Consider the following 25105-nt stretch of genomic DNA (forward strand, 5'->3'; position numbering starts at 1 on the left):
TCCAATTTATTTAATATTATTGGGCTTACAATTCCAATTCTTGCCCATTGTATGGCGTACTTAACATTTACAATTTCTTCTTTGATTAATCTTAGCTTATTTTGGAGGCTTACTGCTACCTTATTTGTTATGACATTTTCTTTTTTATAGCATTTAACAAACTATTAGTAATTTCAGTAATTTTATTTACTTGGTTTTTCAACACATTATTTATAATAATTTGTTTATTATTGTTTATAATCAATTTTCCCAAGTTAGAATTTATAATATTGCGGTCAGCATGGTCGGGGCTTCCCGCTATGTACTTCCAAGCGGTACCGAGAAAATCTAGGGATCATCGGGTTTTAGTATTTCGGATGGGTTCAATGAGTTCCAACATCTCAATAGCTTGTTGGGCCTCATGCTGCAGGGTAGGATATAAAGGATTCGATGGTGGTAAATTTTTTCCTATGATCACCGTTAGATTTTCCAAAAGGTTTCTGTATGTTTGGGTGTTAATAATGTGGATAAAGTGGAGGGTGCCATCTTTGATTTTTGAGAGGCCGTTATCTATAGTTATTAAGTGGGATGATGAATAATCGTGGATTTGGATATTGGCATGTGCCATGCAGGCAAGGATAATTAAAAAGGGGTTTATTTTTTTAATGACCACGAATACTCAATTATTGCTTATATCTAAAATCGTACGCCTATGGCGTATAGCTCGACTTAAATTAAATTATTGCTAGAATAGATCGCGAGCCTATGGCATTTTCCTCGATTTGACTTAAATTTAAGAAGATTAGTTGTATTGAACTTAGATTTCTGTTTATTAAATATTTGTCATTATTATTATTAGTAATTATGTGTCTTTGGTCATATAAGACCCGCATAATCAGAGCATTCCTTAAATCTTCCTGTACTATCCTTTTTATTATTATTATAATTTGTAATTTTTATTTTCATTCCTTTAACTGATTAATTTTTAGAAGAGAAAAACTTCCTTCTTCCCTCTTTCTTGCTTTTTTGTTTCTTTGCTTTTTGAAAAGTTTGCTTACTCTTTTTTAATTTTAAAATTTTTTTTTTTTTATTGGGCCTTAATATGGCTTTTATGCATCGACTTTCCCGACTGAGTCGTAATTGTATTTCCCTTATCCTCAAGTATGGTACTTCCTTCCTGTAACGGGCTGACAATTTATTTCCTATTCGCTTGTTTAACTTCACATAAACCACGTCATTTGCACTGTATGTCCTGAAATCTGTTCTTCTCTTATTGTGGACCTCTAAATCCCTTCCTTTTTTAATTTTCAAGTTTTGTATGTTTTCGTCTTTGTCCAGGTCGACTGGGTGCGGTCCAACTGTCCGTCCAAAAAATAATTCTATAGGCTCTCGTTTAGTAGTGGAATGAATTGAGAAATTGTATTTGTATATCAAGGAGATCGCGGAAATCAGAGTGAACATTTTCTGCTTTGGTACATCGCAATAATTCCGACAAGGTGGAGTGGAATCGCTCTATCTGTCCATACACTGTGCTTTTATATGGTGGGGTTCTGAATATTTCTATTCCAAATCGATTCTGCAGCATGAAGGTTATGGGAGCCGAATTCAGTGATTTTTCATTATCTATCACAATGTTTTCGGGAAATCCAAATATCTCCAACAAATCTCTTAAAGGGGTTTTTATATCGTCGGATGATCTGGACTTTACAATCTTTGCTTGGGCGTATTTTGAGAATTTGGCTATTGCTGTTAACACTATTTTATTGCTGGTATAATGCAGGTCTACGTGAACAATATGTCCTGGATAATTGGGGATTGGAGTGGCTTTTAGAATGGGGTTTACTGGGTGTCGCTCGTATTTATTTTCAAGGCAAATCCTACACTGTTTCGCAATTTTTTTTATTTTCGCGTTCATCTGAGGAAAATAGCATCTCTCCAAAAGTTGAGCTTTATTTTCTGTTGGGTTGCGATGAGCTCTGTTGTGTTCGCAGATAATTTCTCTTCCCTGCTCAGACTCGGTAAGGATATCCTCCACAAAATTTCGCGTGCCACAGACCCTGTATCTACTGAAGTGGGTTTGGTAAATGGTTTGGATTCTTCCTAATATACTGTCTTCTGTCTTTATGCAATTTGTAACCGAGGGATTCAAATATCTTTTTAATAAAGCAATAATACTATCTTCCGTGAATTCTCTCTCCACCACAGTGTGCCTATGATAGGTTGGGAAAATTATTTGAAACTGGTATGAGGAGGTTTCACCTATGGAAATGAAAAGTTGGTTCCTGAGTGCGTTGATGGGTGCGTCTGTATAGGGTATCAACGTTTGAACTGAGCTGTCGTCGCTATGTCGGGTTGCTGTTAGGGAATTTATCTGTTCTTGTTGCAGTGGTCTAGATAGTCCGTCCGCAACTACGTTTATTTTGCCAGGTTTGTAATTCAATTCGTAATCATATTCCTCAAGTATAGCTTTCCAGCGTTTCATTTTATTGTTGTTATTTTTGTTGCTTATAGCATAAGTTAAGGGCTGGTGGTCTGTAAAAATTCTGACTTTTGCCGAACCGTAAAGATAGTTACGCAGAGATTTCAATGCCCATATGATGGCAAGCATTTCCTTCTCGTTGGCTGTGTAATTTTCTTCTGTTTTTGAAAGGGTCCTGGATATGAATGTGATGGGTCTGTCTTCCTGCGACAGGACTGCGCGCCTATTGCGTAATTGGAGGAATCGGTTGTCAGCTCAAAACCTGTGCTCAAGTTGGGGTAGGTCAGCATTACTTCTCCTGAGACAAGAACATTTTTAAGTTTTGTAAACGCCACCATTGCGTCCTCATCAAGGGTGATCTGTCTTTTTGCCGATTGATTTTTGGACACGCGTCCCTCCACCCCTCTTAAAAGGGATGTAAGTGGTTTAGCTAGCTTCGCATAATCTTTAACGAAGCGCCGGTAATAACCCGACAGACCCAAAAAGGGTCTGAACTCTTTGAGGTTCCGTGGAACTGAGAAATTTTGAATAGCCTCTATTTTTGAAAGATTTGTTTTGATTCCTTCCGGCGTTACAATGAATCACAGAAATTTGACCTCCTTTTGAAAGAACTTGCACCTATCCAGTTGTACCTTCATGTTCGCATCTTCTAGTGTACCGAAAATACTTTTTAAATGAGCTATGTGATCTGCATCAGTTTTGCTGAATATTATGATGTCGTCTATGTAGACGTAGCAGTAATGTCCTATGTAGTATCGTAAAATGTCGTCCAGCGTTCTCTGGAAAATTGAAGGGGCATTCTTTAAACCAAATGGTAGCCTCGTGAACTCATACTTCCCGTTATTTATGGAGAAAGCGGTCTTTTCTATATGTGAATTTTTTAAAGGAATTTGGTGAAAGCCGCTCTTCAGGTCAATGACCGAGAAAAGTTTATTGCTCCCCAGTTGGGAAAGGACCTCGTTAATTTCGGGAATAGGGTAACGGTCTGCTATTGTTACAGAGTTCAACCTCCGATAATCTATAACTAGTCTGTATTGTTTGTTGCACAGGGAATCTGGTTTTTTATCCACTATCCAGACAGGCGAATTATAGGGTGATCGTGATGGCCTTATGATGCCGTCTTCCAGGAGTTTATTAATTTGTCTTTCGACCTCTGATTTTAGGAACATTGGGTATGGATAACTTCGCGGGTAGACAGGGTTGTCGGTCGTCGTTCTAATTTCTGCCTCCACTACAGTGGTATATGTCAGTTTTTCATCGGGTTCTGCGAAAAGTTTTGAGTGCTGGTTACAGAGATCATGAAGCCCTCCCCTTTGTTCTTCTGTTAGGTGCTCAGTTTATTTCCAAATTATTTACCGATGTTGATAACAATTGCTTTATTCTGATTTTTTTACCATTTTTAATAATCATGTAATCCAGCCAGTGTCTATAAGGAATTTTAATACCTCTGCATTGCCGGTTTTGCACTGGATGTAGGGCAATGTCGAGTGCGTGAGCCTAAAAAATGAACGTCGCAAAACTCTTCGCCTTCTTTTTCGCTGTCATGTGCGTACCGCGAATAATCCTGATAGTTGTCTTCCCAGGATTGTGTTTCTTCTGCGTTCAGTTCGTCAGTTTCGCGTCCGTATGTACCTGCTTCGTATTGCTGTGCTTCGGCTACGGCAGCGTCAGGTGATGGTTCTATGTGCTCTATCCTTTGAATTTTAGGAGCAGCATTTCTATTGGATTGCCCTGTGTTCGCCGGGGGTGGTCGTTTTGACGCTACGTTGCTGTATCCTGGCCTGTTCATGTAATTGATATTTCTTGTTCGCATCGATTGGTCCACGTCCATAGGTGTGGGTGGTTTTGGTTGTAATGGCCTTTGCGGTGGATTACCGTAATGCAGGGGTCCTTGGGTATTCGGTGTATTTGCGTACTGTAGATATGGGCGTTGATATTGTTGGTATTGAGGTTGCTAATACTGTTGTTGCTGATGGTATTGAGGTTGCTGGGGAAATCGGGTAAATAGAGATATTGATTGGGGGAAATGCGCAAGGTGCGGGTAAAATTGTTGATTGGGTTGTTTCCTCGGTGGAAGTGCAGGCTTTTGTTGGTATGTGCCAAATGATGCTGCAGGTAGCATTGGTCTTCTGGGTAAATTGTACTGGCTGTTAGCGTGAGCAGCTCTAAAGTTCTGGTTTTCCAGCTTAATGCATAAATGCAAGGCTTCGGGAAAATCAGACGGCTCTTTCATGCCGAGGAGTCTGGATAGGCCACCCGATAGTCCTCGAACAAAGGTATCTAATGCCTTGTCACGGTATGTACGCGTGAGGACACGCATGGCCTCCACGCCAACATCCATGCAGGATACCTTGTTGAGTATTAGCGAAAGGTGGGAATACACCTCCGCGTAGAATTCCTGTACCGATTTCCTGCCTTGGACCAAACAAGTCATCTGGTACTCCAGGGTGCTTAAGTCCCGTTTGTCAGCATAGTGTGCTGTGAGGCACTGGGAAATTGCTTTCCAATTTAATGGGGTGTTGTAGGATTCGAGTGCGGCATCTGCACTGCCTACAATCTTGTTGCGAATTACGCTTAGAATGCCAAAGAACTTAGGTGAACCTATGCTTGGTTCATAAATCTTCAGGATTCGCTCTACACTTTTTTTCCAGCTACTGAATTCTGCTGGGTTGCCACCGAACTCGTGAAGGGATCTCACGACGTCGGGCACTTTGTCCATGTCTGAGAGGTTGCTTCGAAATTGTTCGTCAATTAGTTGGGCCGTTAAGGGTTGTTGTGTGGGATGAAGTACGCTCCTAACTATGTTATTCTCGTCCGTCACCAGAATTTCAGTTATTAGATTCTTAATAAGGCTCCTAATCTCAGGGGAGGCATTCACCGATTGGGGAATGCCAGCTGGTAGCAGCTGAGGTTGTGGTTGTACTGGTGCCCCTGCTGGAGGTGCACCTGCATTACCCAGCAAAGGTGGTCGTAGCACATTATTTTGCGCCATTTTTGCTCTTTGCTTTTTGTTAACGTATTTTCCTTTAACTTAACAATCTCTGGAGGGTCCCTTTTCAGGTGAATAGCAGAGTTGGATTTGTGTTATTTTTAATTGCCTATTTAATTTATGAGCTGTACGAGCTCTTTATTATACAGTGTAATTAGGGAGAAAAAAAACTCTGAAATGCAAATGTTAATAACCTATTTGTAATATAGGAACAAGTGCAGTATACGGACAATGCTGATATAAAAAAAGGAAAAATTGAGATCGATAGGTATTAATAAAAGAAACATAACGATATATTTTTTTTGTTGGGCAAACAACAACAACAAAAGTTATTAAAGGTCAAAGTTCATAATAAGCTTTTTTTTAAATCTAAATTACTTCTAAAGTATTGAACCGATTATCAACGTTGTTGGATAGGTATTTCCAATACCTTTCATTTGATGTATATCTTAAGTATATAACTGCAAAGAATTTCTTGAAATAATATAATTTTTTAAAAAACATATCACAATTTTTAAAAACTTAATTTTTTTATTTAATTGCTGTATTAAATATATGAAAATATAGTTTGGTAGATGGGAAATAATTTAAGCTTTCATTTAAAATTATATATAATATCCTTAGTTCCATCAATGCATTACCAACTGTCCTGTTCCTGGTATACCAAAACTTAATTTTGGGCAAATTAACAGTAATTCTGCGCAGAACACCTGGTATTTGTTTCCTTTATGTGCAGAACACATTTCCGATTTGGCGGCCTTTGGCCGCCCTTATTTAAATAACCCTGGGCTACGCCATGCCAAGTTCGGGTGGTTGTCTGAACCTTGGCAACATGCCACGGTACGCACTATTTTCGCGTTTTTAGGTATAGCCTAATAAAATTACCACAACCATGTTTTGAAAATGGCAATAAGGCCATACTGGCTTTATTTCCATTAGCAATTGGAAATAAGGCCATATGGCTTTATTTCTCAAACTGATTGGAAATAAAGCCGTATGGCGTTATTGCGTACAGCTTTATTGCACCCCACCGTCATCCACAGTATTTCTGCGCAGAATACTTTCATACATACATAGCCCCTTAAAAAATAAGTATTTATTTTGTAACTTACGTTTAACTCACGCCGACATATCGACCTCATAATCATCTTCATCTTCCTCCTCTACAAGTCGTGGGTTACATGGGTTGTAAAGGTTCCCAGCCATTTTAAAAAATGTTGTTAAAGGGTCAATATTAGTAGCCTTGCAATGCCGCAAAAAAAAAATTTTGCCAAATAGCCGCAAAAGAATTGCTTTTTGCGGTGGAATTGGGGCATAAAGACCTTGGCATGCCTCCATAACCCTTCGATCGTATTTGTATGATGGCCAGTTTCGGGGTTTTTAAAGTTGAGCGAGTGGTTCACTTTAAAATGTACATAACCCTCATCTTGTAAGCAATCATATGCCTATAAACGATATACATAAATGTATATTTATAAATGAATGAAATATATAATTATCAAATCAACGAACCTTCCAGAAATCGGACACAACAATGCTACCGTGTAAAATCCATTCTTTTATGATTTGCAGCAAAGTATCTTTGTCCCTTTTCTCCACAGGTACCATAAATCATCGGTTAGTTCCCCTCTCCACCCCACCGAACACCCATTGCCCTTCTACACGATGACCGCGGTGGTACTTCCGACGACCAATCTTACTTTCGTCGATTTCAACAATCACCCCGTCCCCGCCAATCTTAGTCTTATTTATGATCAAACACCACCTCGCAACAAAAGCTGCGCCAATCGACCGCCGTATGTTTTGCTATCGTGAGCTCATCCATAATGAAATCGAGGGTAGTATTTTTAATCCATAAATACGCGAAAGCTACCATTTTGAAAATGGGAAGCTTTGATTTATCGAAAAATGTATTCTTTCTTAACGAGACTTTAACGTTACATCTACGTTTGCCCTTGAGATCACAACACCTAAATAATTTTAAAAATTAACTTGTTACATACACATAATCACATACTAGCATATATAAGCTAACCTCCAAGAGTAACCGTCACCGCTATCAGCATTTTCAATTAACTTGAGAACATGGCCTGCACTACACAAATACTCGCCCTCGCTGGGAATCAATCCCCACTCTTGCAGTGTATGCAGGGCTGACTCACTTATGGGACCACTTTCACAGCACTCAAATATTTGATAAATTTGCAACAACTTTATATTTGCCATAGTAATTTGCACTTGTATTTAACAGTTTAAATTAACACTTTTCAATAAATTGAAATAACGGTTATTTTCCAAACATCTGTTAAGGTCCAGCTAATCTTATAACCAACCTTATAGAAATCAATAAAATCGATTAATGGCGCCTTACCATAGCGCCATATCGAATACATTTATTTCAATAAAATTGTTGGTTAACGCTATAGAAAATTAATTTAAGCTTTAAATACCAACGTATTAACGAAATATACATACACATACATACATATCTACAAATAAATATGCGTAATTTACTTAGTAAATATAGCACTTTTAAACATCGAATTTTTTAAGTATTTTACGGGAAAGGAATACAAACGGCATATCAAATGAAAGGTAATTTTACTACCTATACAATGAAAAAAAAAGGTTTCGGTTCGATACTTAAAAAGAAATTTAGATTTAAAAAAATGCTTCATATGAACTTTGACCCTTAATAACTCCTGTTATTGTCATTTGCCCACAAAAAAAAATTGTGTAGTTATTCTCACCTTGACCATGTCTATCAATCCTCATACTTCTTTTTTTGATTTTGGAATTGTCCGTATACTGCACTTAAGCCGTAATATATCCTTAAAACTCTTAATTTTATACAAGTAAAAATACCTATTTTCCTTTTTTTTTTTTTTAAATAATTTCACTTAAATATTCTTACGATAAGACAGCAAGCATGGATTTTCGATTTCTTCCTCTTTTCCTTCCGGGTACTAAAGATCGGCTATTCCACTTGATTTACACTCGCTTGCTGCCCCTTCCTCAAGCGTGGGTAAGGGGGTGAGTTCTTGGTCCTTGGTCCGATGGTAACGGCGAGCCTTTTTGGATCGACTTATGCACTTTTTATTTCGCAACTAGACCCTTTGACCTTGGGCGCCAGTTAATTTAGACCGAACTAAATTGTTTAAAAAAATATTTTTTTATACGGCAGGAAGCCGAATGTTTTTTATTTAATGTCAAAAATAGAACTGAATTACAATTTGGAAAGATACTTAATTATATACCCTGATCTTCTTTGCGCGTCACTGCTTAGTGAATATTCGTTGTTGCGCCGCAGCTCAGAAAATATGGCCTTGATTCAAGATATCTGGACATGCAGTCAGCAGTTTTGGCGATTGCGCGTTAAGGCATCTTGTGTAGACATGCAGTCATCACTTTTGGCGATTGCGCGTGTAGAATTGCAATATTTGCATCTGGATACTTTGTATCAGCGTGAGAGAATGAATTTCTGGTTCTTAAATGTTTGTTATGTTAACTTACACAAGCATCAATTTTGACAATACCTGGCTCATGTACCTACGAACTATAAATACAGGACAAACGACAACAACAGATCAGAACGAAAATCGACACTGATGATGGCACAACGCCAAAACCGGTTTGTCTCAAAACCAAATTTGACAAGGGTTGACGGAAAATCGTTCCAATATACATCATATATTTTTCTCCATATTTTGGCGTGGTTAGCAATGCGTAATATACTTATATGTGTGTGTAGTTTCATAAAATTACTACTATTTTTCTAAATAATCTTTTTGACAACATTTGAAAATGGAATATATTCATACATTTTATCATGGATGAGTATACAATAAGCAGCGGTGTTGGCAGATGCGGCCGTGTGAAATTTTAGCTCAATCCGAATATCGATGGGACCGCTTTTTATAGATTCATTCTGATGTGTAACATCTAAAGCGATTATTGGAGCATGTTGAACAAATTGATCAGGCGATAAAAGTGGTTGGGGAGTGCGTCCATAGTAACTTTGTTGAAATTTCAAATACATGTCATAGAATAGAGCATACCGATTTCGATCAAATTTAATATTAAGATCATCATATGGATATGTAGTGGAGTTGAGGTGAACTTTAACATCCAATAAGTCACAATGTGTAAATTTATTTTCCATTTTGAAATCCTAAAATAATATAGCGAGGTCTTTCATTTTCACCAACCAGTTTGACATTCCATAAGATATTAGTGTTTTCCTGTAGAGACGGGTTATGGTAAACATCCCAACTTCTAAACGAAATGTTTAGTGGTTGTTTGCTATTAATTGTTCTCAACATAGTTAATCGATACGAGTCTGAAAGTTGAACATATGGCACTTTCCATGTAATATTTAAAGGTTTTAATAAAAGCTTTTCTGATGGTGTAGTTGACGTCATAACACCATCATCTTCTTTGGCTCGTATTAAGATTAATTCATGTTTACAATTAACAATAATTTTATCAAAACCTTCAGCGAATCCAAGCAGGTTTCAACGGTATACAAAAATTAAAATGTCCAGCCTTTAGGTTAATATTTTCAAATGGACAACACCCGGCATTTTTTAGATTTTTACTCTCAAATTCGTTAAGTGACATAATTTTTCATTGCTGTTGCAATACCCAACTTTCTAGTGCGATCAATTTCTATTCCATTAATTTCATACCGAATCTCCTCGAATAAATACGCCATACAATTATTAAGCAGTTGCACAGTTTTTGAAACGTGCGAATTACTATTTGACATGAATCCTTCAATGTATAAAATACTCTCACTAGGTAGCACATATAGATCTTGATTTTGTAAGGTCGCGGGTTCGAATCGAGCTCAAGGCCTAACAATAATTATTTTATCATTATTATTGGTATGATCAATTTTTTCTTAATTGAAAAAATTATTAAATTAGAATAGAAGAAAAAAAAAATTTTTAGACAACTGCCAAAGCTCGTTTCGGGAACTGCTAAATTCCTTCATCGGCAACGTTTAGGCGCCGCTGCTATAACCATTCAGCCATCACAGCGGTTTTTTTGTTGTCGTCATTAATCCTACTTCTATTTTCGTTCTTGCCAATTGATATTCACAACACTGCGACATCTGTTGCAGAAGGAATGTGAAAATTGGGCTGTGATGGCAATGCTGCCATAGTGTCATATTTTATAGACACTTTTTCCCCGTGCTCTGGGATGTATTAACAATTTTTGTTGTTGTATCGGCCTACTGATTTATAAGATCGCGGGTTCGAATCGAGCTCAAGGCCTAACAATAATTATTTTATCATTATTATTGTTATGATCAATTTTTTCTTAATTGAAAAAATTATTAAATTAGAATAGAAGAAAGAAAAAATTTTTAGACAACTGCCAAAGCTCGTTGTATAGATCCATTTCGGGAACTGCTAAATTCCTTCATCGGCAACGTTTAGGCGCCGTTGCTATAACCATTCAGCCATCACAGCGGTTTTTTGTTGTCGTCATTAATCCTACTTCTATTCTGGTTCTTGCCAATTGATATTCACAACACTGCGACATCTGTTGCAGAAAGAATGTGAAAATTGGACTTGTTTGATGGCAATGCTGCCATAGTGTCATATTTTATTGACCCTTTTTCCCCGTGCTCTGGGATGTATTAACAATTTTTGTTGTTGTATCGGCCAACTGATTTATAAGATCGCGGGTTCGAATCGAGCTCAAGGCCTAACAATAATTATTTTATCATTATTATTGTTATGATCAATTTTTTCTTAATTGAAAAAATTATTAAATTAGAATAGAAGAAAAAATTTTTAGACAACTGCCAAAGCTCGTTGTATAGATCCATTTCGGGAACTGCTAAATTCCTTCATCGGCAACGTTTAGGCGCCGTTGCTATAACCATTCAGCCATCACAGCGGTTTTTTTGTTGTCGTCATTAATCCAACTTCTATTCTGGTTCTTGCCAATTGATATTCACAACACTGCGACATCTGTTGCAGAAAGAATGTGAAAATTGGACTTGTTTGATGGCAATGCTGCCATAGTGTCATATTTTATTGACACTTTTTCCCCGTGCTCTGGGATGTATTAACAATTTTTGTTGTTGTATCGGCCTACTGATTTATAAGATCGCGGGTTCGAATCGAGCTCAAGGCCTAACAATAATTATTTTATCATTAAAAAAAATGTTTTCTTATAAATCAGTAGGCCGATACAACAACAAAAATTGATCTTGATTTTGTATAGGGATCCGAATTTCATCGTTGTTTTGAAACGATTGCAGATATGGTGTGTAGCTATGGTAATCCTTTTTTATTATACTATTATCAAACATGGGTTTGGACAAAACGTTTATTATATCACCCATTTTTTAAACTAAATCCTAGATTTATTAGGAACTCCTTATTCGCGGAGGTTAAATCAAGTTTATGTTGAACAGGAGATTTTACTTATTTAGAGTGTAGATTTTTTGTTTTTGTAACCAATACTTTTGAGGTTGATTGAAAACTATTCAAAAAATCTGTATGTGTTGGCTTTTTATTAAAAATTATCATTTTTTAGATAGGTTTCAAAAGCAGTCTTATTGATATGTTCTCTCCACGAAAATTAACCAAGCTACCAGTTTGAACAACAACTCTAAGAACTAGAGTGCTTAATTGACGTGTATTAACCGGTAAATATATAACATTCGCAGGTGTTTCTGAGATTTTATATCCTGGACTAACTCTAAGCGAAAACTGATGAATTGTATGCACAGATAGTTCATTTATATATGATCCGTTGATGATATTACATTTAACAGATATCGTGTTTATTTTTGTTATATCCACTGGTTTGTCGGAGTAATGAACAATCCCCGGCTTCAGTACTCTTCTACTGAAACCTAGTAATGGACCAATTGAACATTCTTTATCAAAATTTACTTCTTCCTTAAAGCTCATAATTTCAGTTCGAAATGTATTAGGGTTAGCGCTTATATCAATATACCCTTGATTTTAAGGGTCATATATTTTAGTAATTGTCTCAACTATATCATCCATTTCATATGTTCCAACAGATATCTCAATAACATTCGATCCAATGTGAAACAAATTGTTTTCTTTGTCCACATTTTGAATTGTATGATATGAGTCAAAACTGATTAACCCACAGACATAATCTTGTTTGAGTTCTATGGGAGGTAAATAATTTGCAACCAGTATAGATGAATTACCACTTATTGTTAATGTAATCGATATGTTGATAGGCTATCATTAAATACTTAACTGAAATAATTATTAAAACACTTTTCTATTTATTTGTTTATAATTTACCTAATTGATTTAAATCATTAACATCCACCTAGGAATTGTGTTGAGAAGGGAATGCTAACCATTTAACATAAATTCTAGTGTTTCTACGTCTCAAAACTTTTTCAATTAAATATACATGAAGAAGTTTAATTTTGAAAAGTTCATATTCGTAAACTCCTCCCTTAATAGCATTACATTGATTTTCTTCAAGTATATATGTTGTAGGGTTTGTGTTTTTAATTGACTTTATTTTAAAAACTTCTGTTGTCCAATTTGGTGTATACCCTTTTTCAAATACATGTTTATATTTACTTATTCTAAAATCATCATTAATTTAAAATTTTGGTCTGTGAAAAACTTTTAAATTGTTGTACGCAGTGTCCAATAAATGTTGTTCATTCGAGGAATTTACCTCATTTGTAGTCATTTTGATGGTCCTGTGAATAGTATCATTATAATCATTGACTAAATTTTTATAGATATCAATCCATTTATAAGTTCCCCGAAAACTAAATTCTTTCCACATCATTCCTTTTAATGCTCTATTGAATCGCTATATTATAGATGCTTTTAATGATGAAAATGTTGAATAATGATTTATATTTTTTGTTTGTAATAATCTCTTAAAGTTAGTATTGTAAAATTCCTTTCCATCAACTGTTTGCAGGTTTTTCGGTAGACGGTTACTTGAATTTAAAATCTTAGCCATTGCATTTGTTACATTTTCTTTAGTTTTATCTTTAACTGCTTCAGCCCATGCTTTTTTGGAAAATGTATCTATTACAGTTAATAGATATTGATAACGATTATTACTATTTGAGTACTGAGTCACAATAACACGCCTTCGTTTAAAATTTTTTCTAGCTTGTTTATGTAATTCTTCTACAATAGCTCTTTTGTTATTCATTTTGTTAATTCTTTTATAGTAGGGAACTTTATTTTTAGCACTTCAACATCTTTTTCCGTTGGATGTTTTTTCAACACAACGAAACGCATCAAATAATCCTCAATAATAGATAAATAGTTGTTTATATTACTTAATTCCTCCGGACATTCACCTTTTTTTCGCCGATCTATTAAATCCTCACGAATCGATACATCTTTTTTAATACTATTATTCAGGATTATATTTATTTCTCTGATTTGATGTTCTAACTTAGTTTTTGTGTTATTTAACTCATCGAAAAAGAATACTTTCGAAATAGCATCATCGTCTTCTATAGGAGCAGCTATGTTAATTACTCTTTTCTTGTGTAAATTAAGGTTTTTATTTCGGTCTAGCATTGTTTTCGTTTTCGATCGACTATTACCAAATGAGGAATGTCCAAATTTATTTATACTCATATTACTTACATACAACTTCTCGCAACTCTTCAATAATTGATATAATCTCGTTTTGATGGTTGTTATGACCAGCACTTGTTGAAGATATAAACAACCTCAATCTATCCACCAACTCATTAGGAATATCCCAATGTTCATAAATATTTTCACGGAAATCGATTGATTTCAATAAACCTCTACCCCTTATGAACGAGTGTGGATCATAATTGGATAATTTCTTGATAATATGTAGATAGTACTATTTTGTCCCCCTAATTTGACTATCTGGGTTATAGTTACGCTTGTGAGCGTTTGTATCTAATAAAATATATCGATAGGTGTGCAAATCGTGAGCCAGCTTAACCCGTTTATAATCTTCATTTAGTTGATTTTTACTCTGCGTTTTACAGGTTTATGTCTTTCCCGCATATCAGGATATTCTTCGATTCTTCTCAAAATGTCATGTTCAGTTAGAGTAGTATTATCATTAAAAGCTTCAGCTTGATTTTGACTTTCTACAGCCTTGTTTAGTAATTGTTCATCATTTGGTTTACTGGGAATATGTGAAGCTGGTTCACAATTATTCATATAATTTATTTTTCCTTTAACGCCAATAACACTATCTAATTTTTGAGTTTTATCAAAACATTGCTTATTAATGATATCACCAGATTATCGCTTTTCAGGTTTTTTATCGATATCTGATTCAGTTTTCATTACATTGCTTTTTACAGCTCTTTTTATTAATTCATCATCATGAAGTTTACTTGGAATATGCGCGGCTGGTCGTTCACAATTATTCATATAATTTATTTTTTCTTTAACGTCAATAACACTATCTAATTTTTGGGTTTTATCAAAACATTGCTCATTAGTGATATCAATAGATTGTCGCTTTTCAGGTTTTTTATTCGTATCCGATTCAGTTTTCATTACATTGCTTTGTACAGCTCTTTTTATTAATTCATTATCATGGGGTTTACTTGGAATATACGAAGGTGGTCTTTCGTAGTCGTTCATAAAATTTATTTTTCGTCTAACGCTAAAAAAATTATCTGGTTTTTGTTTTTTATTAAAACATTTCTCATTAATAATATCAATAGGCTATCGCTTCTTTTTTGTAGGTTTCTTCATCGCTTGCCTCTCAACATTTTCTTTCCGAGAACTATCTGTAGAATATTCTAAATTTGCATCGTTCGAATAAATGTTTGTTTTACTTTCAAGATCATTAGCATTCATATAATTTTCAACGGTTGGCAATGTATCATCTTACATGTCTTCACTTTCTTTTGCACTGTCCGCCTGCAAAATTTCATCATCATCATCATCACCATTATAATTACTAACACTATTTTTATTATTGGATTTTTTCAAATTATCAACTAAGCTGAGTATCTGATAATAATCTGGTAAATCTGTTACCTATCAGCTGTGTATCTGATAAGAATCTGATGTGGTATATGTCTTTTATAGATATTATATAGTTGTATAAATTTATCGAACCCCTTTCGATATCGACCTTTATTTATAGGATCATCTTTACTTAATAAATAAATAAATAAATAACAACAAAACCGTATTCATTTCTCCAAGACTATATACAAATTTTAAAAAATTTTTTGTATGACATATCTCCGATAACATGATCATTATAGATATGCTTAAAATGATTAAGTGTTTAGGAATTTTTGCATAAGTTTGACATAAATAGAAAGAATCAATGTTCTTATGACGACCCGTACAAAAATAATCTCGTATTGTACTTTGTTTTCCACATATTACATCATCAAATATACAAACTTGAGTCTGGTTTAGCTTCAGCGGGTTTGATGACATCAACATTTTCACTAAATGTATAAAAATTTATTCTTTTTATCGGCTCAATAAGCCTTTTTAGATAGATATATATTGGTTGATATAATGATTTTGAATAAATGTATATATTTCGGAAATTAGGCCCGTTTGGGCTTTCAATTAAACTGAGCATAACATTAGTTTTTCCACAATTTGACGGTCCCACAATCAGCGCTCGTATGGAATTTCGTAAAAGGGGACTACGTCTGTTAACATTTTTAACATTTATACAATTGTCGGCATTATTAACCTTAAGTTGGAGACGTTGATTAACAACTTTCATTTTGTTTACTAGATTTGTAGCAATATAAACAATCGCTTTTATAATAAAATCACCATTTAATTATAACTCACCCACACTCACTCTCATTATTATTAGGAAGAAGAAGAAAACAAAAACTTAATAAGACGAATACGTAAAAAGGCTGGCCAGGGTTTGGTAAATAGTTTGATTAATTCTTTACCTATTGAGCTTCATTTATCTGGATAACAATTTTGTGGTCCTGGAACGAAACTCCGACAACGGATAGATAGAGGAGATAAGAGTATAAATCCTTTAGATGAAGCCTGTAGAGAACATGATATTGCATATTCCAAATCGAAAGATATAAATAACAGACACCAAGCTTATAAAGTTTTATCTGAGAAAGCCTGGCAACGTGTAACATCAGTGATTTCAAAGAACGAGCAAACGCTTGGTTCGTTACAAATGCAATGAAAGCAAAACTCAAATTGGGAATGGGTTTAAAAAATAAGAAAAGAAATACATCTAAATGTAAAAAACGGAAAAAGATGAAAACTCGTAAAATATCATCTAATAAAAATTGTTTGATGGCAGTTAAAAAAAGTATCAACATACTTAACAAAAAAAAGCCGCAGTCATTTAATGAGGCCTATAACATTTCTAAGAATGTTATAGAGTCTAGCTTTAAAAATAAAGAAATTTATATAGCGAGAATAATTCCAGTCCCAAAAATTGGTGGAATTTTACCACTACTTCCAATTTTAACAGCGTTGGGTGCACTTGGTGGTATAGCATCTGGTGGATCAGCTATAGCAAAAGTTTTAAATGATATCAGGAATGGAAAGGAGCAATTGGCTGAGGCTAGCCGTCATAATAGATATATGGAATCAATCGCTATGGGGAAGGGACTATTCCACAAACCGTATAGAAGGGGATATGGTTTATTTTTACGACCTTATCCAAAAAACGAATAAAAAGCCTACCCAAAAGACCGTTAACAGACATAGATTTATCGAAATATTGCAAACATCTTGAACATTTTAAAGGAATTTTTATGCGAAATTCCCTACCGAATAAACCGAATGCTAAAGAAGGTGGAATTCTTAATTTAGGCGATGCTGATGGTCCTGGCACTCATTGGGTAGCATACTATAAAAACAAAAATTATAAAGAATATTTCGATAGTTTTGGAAATTTGCAGCCACCGATTGAACTGATTAATTATCTGAAGCCACCAATACATTACAATTATGATTAGAAACAAAAATACGACACAGTAATATGTGGGAAATTATGTTTAAAATTTTTATTTAATAAAAATAAATTATATGAAATATAAATATAAATTGTTTATTTTATTATTAAATGTATTACAGTAAAGTACTATTAAATAGAATAATTCAAAATTTTTTTATTCTGTATGAAATTCAAATAATGGTGAATTAAATTTTTTACCAGGTTTAATCAGTTCTATATAAAATGTATTCTTATTTATTGTTTCAATAGTTGAACTTCTAAGGAGTTGTAGGTATCCGGAAGAAAAAGGATATTTTCATCCAGTTCTATCATTCGCTTCTCCCCAAATTGTGTCCTCACCCTTATGACTTTTACTATTTTTAATTTTTTGAAATTGATTTTAAATCCTTAAGAGCTTGATTCATAATGTGGTATATGTCTATAATCAGCAGCGGTGTTAGAGATGTGTCGATGTTTAAGTAGTATAGTTTATTACTGTTTGTTAGAAGCGAGTCTGGTTTAACACAGTTGAAAATCCTTATAAAATGATTTTCCTTGAAATATAGATGTGCACTGAGCAGCTTTAAACAATTTATTACATTTTTACCGAAAATATTTATAAACATTGAGGCAAGTAGCTCTTATCTTACTAAATGTATGTATATGGATGGATGTGTCTGTGTCGGAATAAGTTTCCCATGGATAGATGTATCCATCGGTATGTATTTTGTGGTTTGTTGATATATATCGCACAGTTTCACATTGCTAGCAGAGCGACATAATTTGTAATTCAGTATCAAACAGGTGTCACAATAAAAAATACTTCCCGAGGTGGCCCGGTATCGGGAAGGCTCCGTTAGAATACAGCCGAGTTTGGCCCCTAGCTACAAATCGTCCAATAAGCACGGTCCGCATAACACCCTGGATTAGGGGCTTAACAGTTCTTTGCCACCGACATCCCGCCGCCCTCCTATGAGGCGAAACGGCGTAAATGCTAGTTCTAAACAGCTCCGCCTCATAGTCGGGCGCTATGGAGTTCGGCTAAGCCCTCACACCAACGACAAGGTGCCTACCTTAGTGAGGGTATATATTTGTATCAATATTAAATATTTAAGAATTCATGAGTTTAACACCGGCTTATAATAATTAAATATTCAATTATTATGAGCATACTCCTTATATTACAGGGCTTTATTTATCGCCAACCTATTGCCTTTGGTGTATGCATGTTGTGTTTTGGAGAGCAGTTTTATATTCACGGTGGACTTTATGTGCACATCTTAAGCTAATGGGCTCGTAGTCTTTGGGATACTTATGGCCAATCTTCCACGCCTTTGGTAGGAAAGCAGTTCTTCAAGAGCGTGGTACATGATTTAGTCTTATACACCCGTCAAATATACCATCTGGGCGCGCGATTTACTCATAGAGAACGTCTTCACCTCCGATTCAATCTTAGTATCGGTCACCAAGCTCGACCCTACCCGCTCCGTAATCGAAGTGTGAGTGCTGTCTGCTGGCTCTTATGAATCATCTCCCGATGGGGAACTCTATCGAAAAGCACCTCAAGGGACTTCTAACTAGTACGTGACCATTCCCCGTTCTCTTTCGTTATTAGTCCCTGAACGATATATCACCTTGCTAGGACTTTCCTTAACCGTGCTGTTTCGCCGGAGCACTCTATGTCCGCACAGAAATTTTTCCATGCGACTCTGAATCCTCTGAATCTTCCTACAGTGCAAGCTCTGTTATACGCAGTTATAGGCGTTTTGTTAGAAAATCATTGGACTTCCCCAGTTCCTCAACATTGGCCATCTCTATGGGTTGTCCCAGTTTTTCTTCAAAATATTTCTTAAATTTCGTCCTGTTTGTTGCCCTAGTGTTTCTAAAACTTCCTCTCAACTCTTCCCTCGTAAAGGGGATGCTAAAGCTGATATACGCATGGTCGGAGTACGATAGTCTAGCAAGAACTATTTAATTATACCTTGATATATCACGTGCAATGTAATATCAAATTGCTGAATGTTGGACCAACATATTTTGGCTATCTGCAAATTGGTTTGCAGTATGAACCAAAATAGAGGTTCGCCTCTCTCAGTCGTATCTGCACCTCCACACGAATTATGATGCGCATTTGCATCCGCGCCTATGACCAACCGCTCTTTCCGCCGTTCGTCCTATACTAGCCTCGTGCACTCCACCAGGATACCAGGATACGTGCCTGCTTATTTTTCTGCTCGACGAGCACCACTGCGAGGTCCTTAGTAGTGTAAGTAGGCAACATATATGAATGCAGCTGTTTCCTTCCGTTTGCGTGTAGGTAATGCCAAATCCGCGCTCACTGAGCCCAAAAACCTTTCCTCCTGATAAGAGTCACGGCTTCTGGAGCAACGCCACGTCAAACGTAACCTTCTGAAGGGTTGGGAGGAGCCCTCTCGACGACACCTTAACGTGTTTTAGCATTATCTGTAAGACTCGCAGCACCATTGGGCTGTTTGGCCCCCTCCTACATCTTCGTCGTGACGTCTTCGTCCCCCTCTTGCCCTTTTGGTTAAGGGCTTTAACCTCGGGACTTCTTTTCCCGGGTCGTAAGTGCTGTGCTGGATGTTTCTCTGTGCCGCAATATAATTTGGCATTTGGTCCTCTTCGTGGTGACGTGCGCGTCCTCCACCTTCCCTTTTCTCTAAGGCTTTTGAGGTTCTTTTCGACTATACCGACTTCTGGCGTGTTAGGGTTGTTCTCCTCGAGACTCTTTTCTTGAGTCGCATGTAAATTTTGCCTACAACCCAGGACATTTTTCCAAGCAGCGTACACAAGTCGGGAAGACTCCGTTGGAATAGAACCGAATATATCCCCTGGCTGCAAATCGTCCAAAAGTCATGGTACGCATAACACCCTGTATAAGGGGGATAACAGTTCTTTGTCACCGACATCCCGCCACCCTCCTATTAGGCGAACCGGCGTAGTTGCCAGTTCTAAACCGCTAAGCCTCAAGCGGGCGCTATATAGTTCGATTTAGCTCTCACACCAACGACAAGGTGCCTACCCTAGTGAGGGGAGGTGGTATGACTTCGATTGTTGTTCAGGCACACTTTGGTCTACGTTGCTGATCAGTTTAATTAGCAATTGAAGGGAATATTTCTTAAAAGCTTAGTGTTCGAACTGAAAATACCGCGGTTAAAGAGAGGGATTTTTTGGTGTCCCACCAGTCACTGATAACTACAAGAAACTGAGAAAGTCATCGTGGTATTTTACAAAAGGACGTTGTTAAATAATTTTTCCTCTACATTGTAGGATACAATTTTTTATTGTATACGGTTTTTTCACATAATTTTCGCTTATGACTGTTAAGATTCCGCAGTCAAATGTGCCACCAGTCACTATGGATTGCCCCAAATACAGATATAATTCACCTGAGTTTTTCATTCCCCCCGCCGCCGGCTTTGAACCCCTTTCAGTTAGTACTTCAAGCATGATCCCGTGCTTAGTTTGCCCGCCGACAACGATAGTTAAACATCGATGTCGAGATCACCGACGTTGAAAAAAATATCCATTTAACTAATGTTCGCATAGCTAAAAACAATACCTTAACTATACATTTTAAAAAATTGAGTTCTAGGAAATTAAAAATGGGAGAAAAAAGGTTCAAATTCGAAAAATGAATTCATATAAAATATACTTACAGAAAAGATGGTGTGCTGAAACAAATCAAGTTTTCGGTTTTAAAATGTATCCAATAACGTTTATAAGGTGGACGCATACTTACGTACCTATGATTATATCGTTTAAGTTTTTGCAGTCCGTATTTACTGTCCATATTTCCTTTTGATACTGGCAGGGATTCTAAATTTGCCATCAACAGATTTATAGATGACTTAAGTTCTTCGATATATAGGGATTCCATTTCTTTTAGTACAAACTTCGGCATTAACTTTCGGTTTTTTTCCATATCGGCAACCCGTTGCATTCTCCCGTCTAATTCGCGGCGAATAGCTGCGGCTTGCTCGTCGGCCGAATCCAACTATTGAAATATTGATTGAAATAATTTTCGTATTACAAACCGCTAAACGTTTTAAATTATATTTCAAACGTTGTTTGAGTTATCTCTGAAGGTGAAATCTAGAACTGTTTATATAAATAACATTTTTGAACTTATACTTGGGGCTTTGTGAAAAATTGAGGACAGTGGCAAAAGTCACATATTTGAAAATGCAGTTCGCGTGTATCTTTGCTGTGACTTGTACGCGCAAACTTGCTTTCAGTTGGATGTACATTTGTATATGGATTAGGGTTGCTAGATTTTTATTTCGGGTTCCCGGGACAAACCTGAAGTTTGGCCGAATTCCCGGGATTTTTAAAAATTTCCCGGGACATTTGAAAAATAAGAAACACCTATATATTTGTATGGGTGGCTCATTCGGTGAAGTAATTTTTAGATGAAATTAAACTGTTTAAACTCATTTATTTATAACAAATATTTTTATGAAACAGGCTAGCGTATACTGTGTTTAATGCGAATTCAGGTTTCTATGGATTCATTTACCAAACGTTATTTTAAAACACAACACTCGCCTTGCAAAATGAATATTTAGGTGTGCTAAATGTCAAACATTGACAATATTCGGAACCACAGTAGGCATGAATTTTTCTTCTTTACAGAGAGTTTCCTGCAATATGCTAATGAGCTGAATACAATCGAAGCCGCAAATAAGGCCATGTTTCGTATCAGATTATAATTTATTTACAGCTGAATTCAGTAAGCCGTCTCTAGTCACTATTAGAGACTATTTGGGGTGAAAATCACTTTTGAGATAATTTGCCATTCTGTAAGCTGTCTCGCGCCTCCAGCCTCACAAAAGCAATCACTAATTTGTGAGCAGGGCCGGGGCAGATCACAGACGTGAAAATCTCAGAAAAAGTATGAAAATTATTTGCGAAAAACGCTTTAAATATATTGTTTTATTCCTCAAATTAAAATAAGCTAGAAAAAATTAAAAAACAGAAAATACTTAAAAAAACATCGAACTCTATGTGGACCCGCTGAGATTCGAACCTACACACTTTGAGATTTTCTATACAAAATTGTGAACGATGTCTTAGCAAGCTCAGCCACAATACCACCCAAAGTTATGTAGACAAAATCCAATGCTATATTATTTGTTGATTGAGCAATTTTTTTTTGGTGAATTTCGTTGAAATGTTTTTGTGACTTTCGTTGAATTGTTTTTGTGACTTTCGTTTACTGAATACCGAATCAAGTCACAAAAATTGTCTATAAAGGAAAATCTCAAATTAAGAGACTTGAGATGAGACTGAATGACAGAATTCAGTCGTTATTTTGATATTGTGAAAGTGCCGGGACATAGCATTTCCCGGCGGGACACTTTAAAATTAGTGAAAAATACGGAATGTCCCAGCCAATAGGGACATTTGGCAACGCTAATATGGATGTATGTATATATTCGAAAAAAAAAAAAAATAACAACAAAATAGAAATAGCGCCTCTATTTATGGTATGTTTGTATGTATGTATGTACATATATATATACTAAACTTAGTACACTATGGCCCGGTTTTTCAGTAGTTGGTCAATCTAAACTTAAACTAAGTTTGCTTATCAAGTTATAACTCCAGTTAAACTACTGAGCAGTTTTTCATTCACAGTTTAAGGGCCTTTGGGGTTTACTTCTATAGCGGCATGCATTTAAGAAAAACTGTAATGAAATTGGAAGACAACAACCATATGAATGTTGTTGTTGCGAAGCGACAACCACACCACACTCATATAGCAAAAGCACCATAGACAATCTTAAGTACGGCAGTTGACATAAAAATGAAAGCGTCAATATGGCTCATGTGGTAAGCGTGTGAATGAGCACGCAAAAGTCGCGGGTTCGACGCTGTCTACTGTTTCTAAATTTTTTTTGTTTCAAATTTTTTTTTTTTAATTCAACAATATTAACAAAAATTGGTGATGGCCAGCTGTTAGACGAGGAAGAGTAGGAATTAACTCCAGCCACTTGTAGAATTTGTAGCTCATGGCGAGGAGGTAAGTGCTTCTTTGCTTGGAATGTGGTAGTGGTGGCACGAAGTCGGTTGTTACTATTTCCCATGGCCGCGGATATTTCACGGTTGCCAATAATCTCACCGGGATCTTCTCTGTCGCTTTTTATTGTGTAAAATATGTCTGGTTCGGTGTTTTGTAACGGGCGGTGGCAGAGCGCATTGCATATCCGGTTCCGTGCTCTTTTTCGGTACTCTTTATCCAAGTTGTATTTTTGTATAGCCGGGTAAAGGGGGTAGAAGCGTTGCTTCAGCGGTCGGTTATGCTTACGAATGGTCGAATGTTCGGCTGCGGTAATTGGGCTTACGGTTTTGCTCAATCGCTTCCTGTGGTGCGCTGAAAAAGTTTCCTGCTCCGGATTTTGGCCATTGTTCACGTGTTCCCGGCTGGTCATTGCACATAGTGTGTCTAACTTGGCTGATGTTCTGATCAAAGTGACTTCTAACGGCTTGCCATCTAGCGTGAGGTGATTCCCCTTTCCCGTAAAACGTCCATTCCTAAGATCATCCGTTCAGCCAGGTTCGGGATGACGGACATCATTGTGTTAGTCGTTCGTCCTTGGTACGTAATCCTTGCTTGGTAGGAATTCGAACTAAAGACACACGTCTGGTCTGCCAATTGGACGCTTCACCTGTTAAGACGTGGTTTGATGTTATTACTCTCGAGGTGATTTCGTTTTAACTCATCGACGTATGATAGGGTGGCGCCGGTGTCCACTAGCGCGCGCACGCTCATGCCCTCGATGGTTATCCGTATGTATTCGCCATCGTATATTCGCTCGAGGTGGTTTTCCTTGCACATTGTCGGATGCTGGTGGATCAGCGTTTCCAATGCGAGGACGTAGTCCTTGGCTTCTTCTCGGCCTTGTTGCCTGCGTAGTCGGATGGCCTCTTCTAAATGTTGAAGATGACGCTTAGGCAGGAAAAAATGTTCAACCTCCCTTCGAAAATCGCTCCAGTTGTTGATTTGTTGCTTACAGATGCGGTACCATTGGAGTGCTTTCCCACGTAGTAGTTCCGGCAGCGTTAGGAGGAGCCGGTCGACGGGGATGCGGTAACATTCGGCGAGCTCCTCTATCCTCTCCAGAAATTCGCGCAGCGACTCCTCTCCCGAAAAATGCAGATTCCAGTGGCGAACGGTATTAGCTCACTGACGCTCATTTCGTCTCGTTTCAGTGGTGCGCGTGCTCTCTCATGCGCATGCGAGTGGGGATTTTGTACCTGGATGGCGGGTATTGACTTGGTCGGTTGTGTTGGAGTGATGTTTAGTGTCGGTGTTGCTAGTTTAGCTGGTCTCCCTTCGTCCTCTTCTACTTCCGTCTCCAACTCCTTCAGTAGGTCTTCGCTTGATTTTCTCGTGCGTTTTATTTGTACGTACGTGCTCAGTGCGCGGCGCAGATTGGCTGCAGTTTGGCCTTCCACGGGAATGCTATGCTTCTTACACTCCTCTATCAGCCTCTCCCTTTTCAGTAAGTAGATGCAGCCGAGTGAGTCGGTGTTCAGCATCATACCTTCGGGGGTCGGTGTGTTTGTTGTTTCTGGTGGTGTGTTCGTCGGACCCGCCCCGCCAGTGTTGGTGGTTGTTGTATTTGGTTTTCCACTGTCATCTGCGGAGGAGGGTCCCTGCTTGGGCGCCATTTATGAGGTGGATTTTG

The 25105-nt window shown here is 36.9% G+C and overlaps 1 protein-coding gene across 10 annotated transcripts in view; it reads right to left on the reverse strand.

The window, feature by feature from the left end:
* The window catches only part of LOC137235484 (calcium-dependent secretion activator-like), a 2443847-nt gene that overhangs the window by 1070681 nt on the left and 1348061 nt on the right, over nucleotides 1–25105 (reverse strand). For all 10 annotated transcript variants that reach the window (XM_067758485.1, XM_067758483.1, XM_067758487.1 and 7 more), the window contains 2 exons: nucleotides 21158–21408; nucleotides 21071–21085 (listed from right to left, as the gene is read on the reverse strand). In XM_067758485.1, coding sequence (XP_067614586.1) covers nucleotides 21071–21085; nucleotides 21158–21408 — 266 coding nt within the window. The remainder of the gene's footprint in view (nucleotides 1–21070; nucleotides 21086–21157; nucleotides 21409–25105) is intronic.

The sequence above is a fragment of the Eurosta solidaginis genome, chromosome X (genome assembly GCF_040869045.1).
Source record: "Eurosta solidaginis isolate ZX-2024a chromosome X, ASM4086904v1, whole genome shotgun sequence".
Classification (NCBI taxonomy): domain Eukaryota; kingdom Metazoa; phylum Arthropoda; class Insecta; order Diptera; family Tephritidae; genus Eurosta; species Eurosta solidaginis.